Source organism: Octopus bimaculoides, chromosome 5, assembly GCF_001194135.2.
Source record: "Octopus bimaculoides isolate UCB-OBI-ISO-001 chromosome 5, ASM119413v2, whole genome shotgun sequence".
In the NCBI taxonomy this organism is placed as follows: Eukaryota; Metazoa; Mollusca; class Cephalopoda; order Octopoda; family Octopodidae; genus Octopus; species Octopus bimaculoides.
Window position 1 is genome coordinate 55,197,836 of NC_068985.1, and position 11,183 is coordinate 55,209,018.

At 39.4% G+C, this 11,183-nt stretch overlaps 1 protein-coding gene across 1 annotated transcript in view; it reads left to right on the plus strand.

Moving 5' to 3' along the window:
• Positions 1 to 59: 59 nt before the first annotated feature.
• The window catches only part of LOC106881062 (coiled-coil domain-containing protein 191), a 25,279-nt gene continuing 14,155 nt past the window's right edge, over positions 60 to 11,183 (plus strand). Inside the window, exons 1-4 of the mRNA XM_014931274.2 lie at positions 60 to 1,329; positions 2,928 to 3,298; positions 7,797 to 7,879; positions 8,886 to 8,987. Coding sequence (XP_014786760.1) covers positions 1,031 to 1,329; positions 2,928 to 3,298; positions 7,797 to 7,879; positions 8,886 to 8,987 — 855 coding nt within the window. The 5' untranslated portion in view covers positions 60 to 1,030. The remainder of the gene's footprint in view (positions 1,330 to 2,927; positions 3,299 to 7,796; positions 7,880 to 8,885; positions 8,988 to 11,183) is intronic.

Sequence of the window (11,183 nt, forward strand, 5' to 3'; positions counted from 1 at the left end):
ATATATATATATATATATATATATATATATATATATACTAACACACATATACATATATCATCCAGCTCATGCCAGCATGGAAAATGGGCATTTATTGATGATGATGGTGATATATCATGGTATTGTCTATAGGAAGGATTAGGCCCCTGATACGTCCTGCATTATGACAACGTCGCTTCATCGTCTGCATGACTGGCCCATACGACATACCTTGCCAACTGACACTACTTGCTGTGTCTGTCCACTATTTATTAGTAGTGGACTTGCCCACTTCTAACTTGGGGTTGTTCACCACAACACCTTCCCCCTTTGAGATTTTTTTTTCTTTCACAACAAAATTATTTTTTTCTTCAGAATGCTGCAGGTAGTACTAGTCTACATTGTTTACCGGTAGCGCTACTAACACATAACGACCTGACTTAAATCCTTCACATGGACTTATTATTTTTTCTTCCACGCAGAATTATTTTCTTTTCAGAATGCCGCAGATAGTACCAGTCTACATTGTTTACCAGTAGCACTACTAACACATAGCAACCTGACAGAAATCCTACAAACGGGTTTATATTATTTTTCACTGTGTATAGTCCAGATCTGTGTAAGAGTTCCAGTTTTATCAGACATTTTCTTCTTCAGAATCATTTTTCAAAAGAATTTATATATTTTTCACTGTGTGTAGTTCAGTTTTGTTTTAGTCTTATCTGCCACTGCATGTAGTTCGACTCCTCATCGCCGCTGATGTGTCCCATATTATGACGATGTAACTTCGTCATCTGCATGACTGGCCATATGGCATACCTTGCTGATTGACACTACTTGCTGTGTCTGTCTACTATTTATTAGTAGTGGACCAGCCCAAGCCTTGAAGTAAGCTTTATCACATATAAAACTGTAGAAATGACTATAAATCTAAAAGTGACCATCCTTAAAATGTTCTGCCAGAAACCATGGTGATTGAAGTCAATGTCTTTGATATCATATTTCTTGTGAAATTCTCCAAAAGAATTTTTTTGTTTACTTTTTAAATACCATGAACAGGACAGCTTCTCGACCCCTGCCAGCACCAAATAAGTTCCAGATACAGTCGATAGAAAGGAAATTGGAATTCCAAAAGAATTTCATGAAAGAACAACAAAAGCAGTTAAAAGAACAGAAACGATTAATTGAAGAATTGCAAAGCAATCAACGTTGTGAACAGTTGAAGAATGAAATCTCAATGAAAATGAAGATTAATCAAGGAGTTAATATTAATCCATTGTCATCAATTAAATCTGGAGGTGTAAAACAGCAGATTCTAAACCAAACATCAAAACATTCTTCAGCAGAGAGGTAAGGCAGTCTTCATTCCATTTTTAAAACAAAATTTTTCAGTTACACACAATTGCACCAACATTTTCAGTTACACAGCTAAATAGAATGGATTAAGTGTTGTTGCTATAGACATAATGAAGTATACCATTCCATGATACCTGCTTAGTGCTATGTATAAGTGAGTTGTTGTCAGTTAAGTAACTTGGCTATAGACACAGTACAATGAATATACCACACTGTGGTGCCTACTTACAGCTAGTTAAATTGAGCTGTTGAGTATCTCAGTTGTGAACACAGTATAGTGAACTACATCATACTGTGGTACTTACTTAAAGACACATAGACTGAGCTTTAACAGTTAAGTATCTTGGTCATGGAGATAGTACTTTAGTATCTTACAATAGTACCTACTTACAACAAAGTAGACAGTTGAGTATCTCAGTTGTGAACACAGTACAGTGAACTACACCATATCATGGTACCTGCTTACAGTCACATAGACTGAACTGTTAACAATTAAGTATCTTGGTCATGGACATAGTACTGTAAGTATCATATGGTAGTGCTTACAGTGAGATAGACTGAGCTGTTGACACTTAAATACTTTGGTCACAGACACAGTACAGTAAAGTATACCACATTTTGGTACCTACTTACAGCTAGTTAAACTGACCTGTTGACAGTATCTTGGCTGCAGACACAGAACAGTAAATATACCATACACTGGTACCTGCCTACAAGCTAGGTGGACTGTGCTGTTGTTAGTCAAGTATCTTGGTCATGGAAACTGTACAATGAAATATACCATAGTGTGGTACCTACTTATAGCTAAATGGACTGAGCTGTTGAATACCTTGTCCCTGGACATAACAAACAATACAGGGACAAGGCACTGAGTCTTACTAACTTGGTCATCTACTTCACTCATTGTACCTGGTACCACCACATGGCTACAAGTCCATCTTTATATCATTTGAAATTATTACCTCTGTCTTAAAGACATAGTCATCACTGTGACCATGTGGATACAGTATTAGATGACTAGCTCATATGTTTGGGTTTCAAATTCACTGCAGGTATTTCGTTGTATTTTGTTTGAATAATATTTTCCTCACACACCAGTTCACCCAGGTGCTACATCATAGCACTATAATCAAGCCCAAGGAGAGCTTTATAGTTCATCTACTTGAAAGCATTTCCCCTTCGGCATATCTGTTAGGCATGAGCCCTTAAAAATATCATCTAAACATCAGCCCTTACAATATATTAATGCCCAACTTTGCAAAGCTCCTCAAAACAAAGGAGACATTTGTAAGCATGCTGTTGTTTAATTTCAGGTTAGTTCTAATTCAGCAGACCTATAGTTAGCTCCCTTGTCTTTTAATCAGATATAGTGTACCTAGGACTACATTAGCCATTGTGTCCATAAATTTTTGAAAATGGTCCAAGGATAGAGCTCATTAGATAGTATAGTCCTACAAACCCCTAAACATTCAGAATGATCATCACTGGTATACCTTATGTCATAGGTTGACCTGGAGCTGAACAACAACAACTAGCAATAGCAATGTTTGTTATTTACTAAACTTAATGTTTTCTCTGAATCTCTCCAAAAGTTGCTCTCCAGAATCTCAAGTAGAATCTCAAACAGACTCACGGGCAGAATCTCAGACAGACTCATGGATTGAATCCCAAATGGAATTTTATGCAGAATCTCACATAGAGTCTAATACAGAAATTCAGACAGAATCTGAAATAGGCTCTCAAACAGACTCTTGGACAGGATCTCGAATAGGATCTCGAACAGGATCTCGAATAGGATCTCAGACAGAATCTCGAACAGACTCTCGGACAAAATCTCAAACAAACTCTCAGACAGACTCTCGAACAGGCTCTCGCACTGAGTCATATGATGAGTCTTGTCCTTCAGCTTCTACCAGAACTTCATCTCAAAACCGATCTCAAAGACACGAAACATTCTTGAGTAGTAAGCACCCTTCTATTTTACTTCAGTCATTTACTGTAATGCACTCTATACCTCTACACCACTTCATGAGTCATTCATATGGTGACCTTGCAACTTCTTCTAAGAGCTCACATTCCAATAAAGCCTAGGTCTCTGAGTTATTTGAGCTCCACTGCAATTAATTATGAAGTCTACTTATCTAGCTCTTCAAATGTAACTAATACAAATCTGTACGTCATTGAGTCACATCATCATCATCATCATGATTGTCTTCTATCTGTGTGTGTGTGCATGTTCCATTCTAGCATGAACTGGATGGTTTGACAGGGTCTGACAGGTTCAAGGACCAAATCGTGCTCCAATATCTGTTTTGGCATTGTTTCTATGGCTGGATGTCCATCCTAATGCCATCCACCTTACAGAGTGTACAGGCTACTTTTTTTTGTGGCACCAGCACTAGTGAGATCACTATGTAGTTCACAATACTAAGGACCCCTTTTGTGAGAGAGAGTGAGAGAGAGAGAGAGAGAGAGAGAGAGAGAGAGACGGTTAATGATACAAGATGAGAGTTTAAAGTATGAAGAAAGGGGCCATAACAGAATGGGTTCCTTGCTCTAGAGGAGTTACAATGCTACACACATTATAGAAAAGAGTGTAGGAATAACTAGGGCAGAGCTGGAAAGAGAGATAAAATAGTGGTTATGAGGTATGCTCATAACCACTATTTTAGTTTCCTCCACCACCACCTCCTCCTCATCCTCATCATCATCATCATCATCATCACCATCATCATCATTATCATCAGGATGCACTCTCAAAGTACATCAGCAGTTTAAGGTTCTCTGCCAACCAGTGTTTTTTATTGAGACAACATCTGTAGGTGCTTCTGAGACAAAGCAAACCCCTCCCATCATATGCCAACCTAGTATTTCAATGGTTTCCAATGGAGATTTGTAATCCTTGACAACAACCCATATCAGAGATTGTCAGCAGGAGCTAACTGAAGTTGTGTCAGGCAGGACAGTTGTGCCCCGAAGTTAAGAACTTAGATCACTACTCACCACCATCTACATCATCCATGCCATACAACATCATCCTCCGTACTACTATACACTGCCACCATACCATATTGCATGACTGTACCACATCATAATACACCACCCCTCCATACTATACATACATACTAGTTGTATGATACCTTGTCCCTGGACATAACAAACAATACAATGACAAGGCACTGAGCCTTACTAACTTGGTCATCTACTTCACTCATTGTACCTGGTACCACCACATGGCTACAAGTCCATCTTTGTTTCATTTGAAATTATTACCTCTGTCTTAAGACATACTCATCACTGTGACCATGTGGATACACTATTAGATGACCAGCTCAAATGTTTGGGTTTCAAATTCACTGCAAGTATTTTGTTGTATTTTGTTTGAATAATATTTTCCTCACACACCAGTTCACCCAGGGGCTTATCATACTGCACCTTCATTCTACATTACCATTGTGCAATCTTGATCTACAACATAGCATACAAATATAATGAACATGTCATCATTAGGAGCACTGAAACATTGATGAATGTTACCTTGTAGTGTTCAGTTGAAATGTTGTTGAAACTGTATTTCCTCCACCACCACCACTTCCTCCTCCTTATCAACAACCATCATCATCATCATCATCGTCATCAACATCATCATCATCATCATCATCATCATCATCATCATCATTTAACATGCTGGTTGGTATCCCATCCTGATACCAACCACTTTAGAATGTACTGGATACTTTCTCATGGCACTGGCACATTAAGTAACTCACAAAACAAGACCTTTTGACTGAGTGGGGGTGCAGTTTTATGCCAAGTGTTGAGAAGCTAAAGAAGCACAGGAACAGGTGTCTTTCTACAGAGGCTACTCCTGTGAGAAAGAGAGAAAGTATGGTGAAGATGAGGTATCAGGGCTTATTCTCAAGTTATAAAGGAGATAGATAAAGAGAGAATAGAGATAGAGAATCAAGGATGGATGGATGGTTTGGTAGATCTGTGAGAGTTTGAAAGGAGTGTGACAGAGGTGAATGAAGTGAATGTGTGTAGCCATCCTTTTATAACTCGGGGAGATCTTCATGATTGTCTCAATAACTGACAGCAGAAGGCAGCTATGGTAGAGCTAGACTGGTGTAGATTAGCTTAGATTTAAAACATTGGGCCTCACATTTGTGAGAACACAAGATAGAGAAAAATGGAACGATGTCATATTATAGACCAACCGATGTATCACCTTGATGGAGTTGGCCTTGATCCGGCAAGACCTACAATAAGAGGTGAAGGTGTCCTTGTTATTACAACATTGCTTTTTATTCCAGTATGTGTGTCTAGGCCTACATTATCAAATGTGTTTCCTCTTTTTACAAGACAGTAGGATGTGATTTGAGGGAGATTTGTCTTGTTTCTTGCTACATATCTGACTGACCACTCAGAAGCTTTCTTGTTGGCTGTTGTTGATAATGATTGTGACTATTATGGTGATTGACTACAAACCTTGATTCATCCTTCTCCTCTTCTTCTTCATCATCATTTAACATGGGTTGGGCAGTTTGACAGCCTCAGAGCTGCATTGAGTTCCAAATTAATTCATTTGTTTTATTGAAAGGTGTTTCCATATATAGCAGCCAATGTGGATCTTTGTGGTTTTCATCACTGTCTACAATTTTGTTCCATTTGTTTTCAAATTTGGCATGTGGAAGATTTGTATACTAATTAGGAAAATGAAATTCATTTTTCCTATAAATCCATAATTAAAAACTTATTAGCCTTTAAAATTTGAAAAACATGGGTATTTTAGACAATCAGAAGTGAGTATTTTACACATCACCATGGTGAAGAATTCTATTTCCATAGTAACCAAAGCAAAGAAGTACCACATTTTCCATAGCTGATTGCAAAGAACTCTGTTTCCATAGTAACCAAAAATGCTGCACATGCACACAAGGAGTGTAACCACCACGTGTTCTATGATTGTTTATTTTCATAACAGAAGGAATGCAATTCTAGTACAATATAGATATTTTAGAACAGTAATGAGATGGCCACAACTTTCATTCTTGAATTTTTTAAACTAATAAACGTTTGTTTTAAGCAATGTTTTCACTGTTATTTCTAGCAACTCCTGTTGATTTGTTCATAGCTTTTAGATATTTAATTTGCTTATGAATGTTTTAATGTTTTTCGTTGTTTACTCTAGCTAGTTTAATGTTTTAACATGTTGGTGGCTCCTGCCTCCTCACTGATGGCAGTGAACATGCTGTTTTCTGATTGGCTGAAAATTCTGAAAAGTTTGAACACCTGTAATATTTTCACAAAATTTTTCTGGAATAAATGAATAGCAAATTTGGATTCAGCATCAAAAATTACATCTATATGATACATTTTAACTCTTTTACTTGTTTCAGTCATTTGACTGTGGCTATGCTGGAGCACTGCCTTTAGTCGAGCAAATCGACCTCAGGACTTATTCTTTGTAAGCCTAGTACTTATTCTACTGGTCTCTTTTGCCGAACCACTAAGTTACGGGGACCTAAACACATCAGCATCGGTTGTCAAGCGATGTTGGGGGGGACAAACACAGACACCCAAACATACGCACATACATATATATATATACATATATATGATGGGCTTCTTTCAGTTTCCGTCTACCAAATCCACTCACAAGGCTTTGGTCGGCTCGAGGCTAGAGTAGAAGACACTTGCCCAAGGTGCCATGCAGTGGGACTGAACCCGGAACCATGTGGTTCGTAAGCAAGCTACTTACCACACAGCCACTCCAGATTTCGACATGCAGTGACAATAACCACAAAGATGTGCCAATGTATAAATGGTTGAAGTACTTTGCTTTGCCTTAGATCCTCAATTCCTTGATGGGGTTATAGAGGTGGTGTTGTGACATGCAGTATGTTTGGGGTATTTTTAGACTTGGTGGACTCTGTTTCTCTTCAGGTCTGTCCACCGCTGATTTCTTCCAAAAAGATTGACAGACACACTGACAGAAGGAAAGAACTTACCCCAATACAGAATTGATATTTTGTGTCTCAACCCTGAAAGGATTTGAACTCAAGCAACTCAGATTTGAACTCAGACAACTGGGATGTTTACCACAAAGCAGTGTATTTGATACTACTGAATCTGCTAGTTGATCACTTTTAGCTGATGTGCAGTGATTTTTGTATAAATATTTACCATGCACTTATTGCCTACATCGTAAAGCAGCCTGGTTAGAGAGTGTCATAACATTTCACACTCCATTATTTCAGTTAAAGATAGGTGAGGGTACTTTCACCCCCAACTATTAAAGTACCCTGACTACAACTCCATGAGAAACCCAGTGAACATAATATAAGTTTATAGAATGGTATGTGAGAATTGATATCAATGTCTTCTCTTTTAATTTTTATTTTTCAACAAAAACAGTCCAATTTAGTTTTAAAAAGAAACTGAAATCGGTTGAATTTCAGATCTGGAGAATCGTGCCATTGAGAGAAAGCGCTTAAAGACGGAAAGGGAAGCTCGGAAGAGAAGAGAAATGGAAGAAAAATTGGTAGATCTGTTTAAGTTGAACTTTTTTCAATGCACATGTGTGTGCACACATGCATGCACACACACACACACACACACACACACACACACACACACACACACACACACACACACACACACACACATGCACATGATGAGCTTCTTTCAGTTTTCACCTACCAAATTCACTCACAACGCATTGGTTAGCTTGGGGCTGTAATATCAGACACTTGCCCAAGGTGCTACATAATGGCACTGAACTTGAAATCAGATGGTTTGGAAGTGAGCTTCTTAACCACACAGACATACCCACAATATCAGAAAAATTTAGAGTACATTTTTTTTCCTTCTGGAAATATGTCAAGGGAATGTTAGAAACAATAATTTGGTCTTGTTCACCAGTATTTTCAATTCAAATCCTGCTGAAGTTGACATAAGTAGCAGTAACATACTGAGATTGGTGGGTGCAGGCATGACAGTGCACTAAAGAAGTTTGCTTCCTAACCATGTGGTTTTGGGTTCAGTTCCACTGCGTAGCATCTTGGGAAAGTGTCTTGGGCCAATCAAAGCCTTGTGAGTGAATTTGGTAGACAGAAACTGAAAGAAGCCTGTCATATGTGTATTTATACATGTGTGTGTGTGTGTGTGTGTGTGTGTGCACATGCAATTATGTCTTCTTGTCTTGATGCCACATGATTGCTGTAAATAAGTGTCACTGTCATACAATCAGTATCCTTCAATTCCTATATTCTGCAAAAACATGTCTGGCCATGGGGAAAAATTGATGACAGGAAGGGCATCCCATTGTAGAAAATCTACCTCAGTAAACTCTGTCCAACCCTCACTTTGCATGCTACTGTTTATAGCTTTGTCTATTTTTAAGATCAACCATTCCAAACAATTTATGATGAATATATAATTTAATGTCTTCCACCTACCACTCTGTTTATTGACAATGGACAAACACATCTTTGTAATGCTCTGTCTGTTATTTACCCTGACATTAATCTTATTTTATATATTGTCAGATGATGCAGAAAAAATGTATAGAGGAACGTATCAAGGCAGAGAAAGAAGAGAGGAAAGCTCGTGTGAAAGCAATTGAACAGCAGAAACGTTTAGAGGAACAGGTATTTCTATTTCATTCTTATTTCTATAGTGCTTGCTGGAAGGCTTTGCTTACAGGTGTTTCTGTGTGACTGTGGAGGCATATGGCCTAGTGGCTAGGGTGTTGGGTACATGATTGTAAGATTATGATTTTTATTCCTGGACTGGACAATGTGTTGTGTTCTTGAGCAAAACACTTCATTTCAAGTTGCTCCAGTCCACTCATCTGGCAAACATTAGTAATCCTGCAATGGACCTGCATCCCATTCAGGTGGGGAATTTATTTACCATGGAAACCAGGAAACCAGCCCTTATCAGTCAGCATGACTCAAGAATGTAACTAACTTTATGGCTGTGTGACCAAGTGTTATATTGTAGCCTTGAGTGAGGAATTTGGTTGACACAAATTGCACAAAAGGTTGTGGTATTTCTGCAATGATTGCTAGAAGACTGTACTTCCAGGCATGACTGTTTGATTAAGAAGTTTGCTTTGCAACTGTTTTGGCTCCTGTGTGGTAACTTTGGTTAAATTCTCTTCCATAGACTTTTGAGTGGAAATTGTGCAGATATGCATCACATATAATCATCATCATTGTCACTGTCATTTTATGTTCATATTTTTATGCTGGCATGAGTTGAACTGAGCCAGTTTTTATTCAGAGTAACTACTTTCTTATGTGTTTGTGTGTATACAGATGCATTAAAATATTTATAAATTCCATCCATGGATTATTATTGTTATTACTACATTTATCCTACATTATGTTGGCACAACTTGGTACAATCCCATAAAACTGCTATTGTCAATTGGTATCATTAGGTTGTAGCTGATATATTAAAATAGGAGCTTTTATATACATATTCAAAAACGTTTCCTGTTAATGAACTTAAATGATACAAACATATATATGTATACAGTGACACATAAAAAGTACCTTTCGAGTATTAGGTCTCACAGAGGCAAAGTGGCTGAACTCCTTTCAAGTGTTCAGCTTCATGGAGGCAATGACTGAGACCTTTGGCATTATATCATGCTTGAGAAGAAGACCCATCAAGCCAAGCAAAACTGTAGTCATGGCAGATACCAGTGTCATGCAAATGGCATCCATGCTGGTGCCACATAAAGCACCCATTATACTCTTGGAGTGGTTAGCTGTAGAAACCATGCCAAATCAGACTGGAGTCTGGTGCAGCCTTCCAGCTTGCCAGCCCTGGTCAAACCATCCAACCCATGCCAGCATGGACAATGGACGTTAAATGATGATGATGATGATGATGATATATAGTGTGAGAAAGGGAGAGATGCAAGGTAAGAGATGTGGTATGACGTCAGTGTCAGGGGAGGCTGACCGGAAGGGCAAGTTGACCGGAAGAGGAAAAAGGGCAGAGGCAGCCTCGATCGGGATTCGTGCCCTTTTCGAACGGGGTTGTGGTCAGGACAAGACATGTTAAGCGATGGTCTAGGTTTGGGAGAAGCAGCTGCTATTCCTGGTGTTCTTTGGGTCGGGGCAAGCTTCAAGGATTGGATACCGCAAGACAGACTCGCAGTCGATGAAAGGAAAACGAGGTAAGGCGATTACATCTACTCGCACACATACACCACAAGCTATTTCGGCCCACGTATAGAAATTCGCCGCGATGGCAGCCAAGATTAGAATCGCCAGCGATGTGATCAGGCCTTTTAATGGCGAAGGAGATGTGATGGCTTGGATGCGAAAAATTAGGCTCGTTGCCAAGCTACAAGGAATAAGTGATGTGGCGAGTCTCATGGCACTATACTTGGAAGGGAGCGCCCTGACCCTGTATTTAGAAATGGACGAGGAAGAGAAGTTGAATGTGGAGAACATCGAACGGAGGTTGAGAGAAGCGTATACGGAGAGCGATTACGCTGCCTTCGTTAAACTAGGAACTATTAGATGGGGGGGAGAACAGGTGGATGAGTACGCGGCGGAAGTACGTAGACTGGCCATGCTGGCTGGGTTTACGGGAGAAGGCCTGGACAGAGCGGCGCGGCTGGCGTTTGTGAATGGATTTCCCGACGACATAGGGATTCGATTACAGCAGTTGCCTGGTGGGAGAAAGATGGCGCTCAGCAAGCTAGTAGCACAAGTTCGACGTGTTGACACAGCACGTCGGACGGAAGCCGATAGCGATGGCGGCAACAGAGGCGCATTGCGACAGATGACAGCCTGAGAAAGGCGTGAGGAAGCCTACCGAGC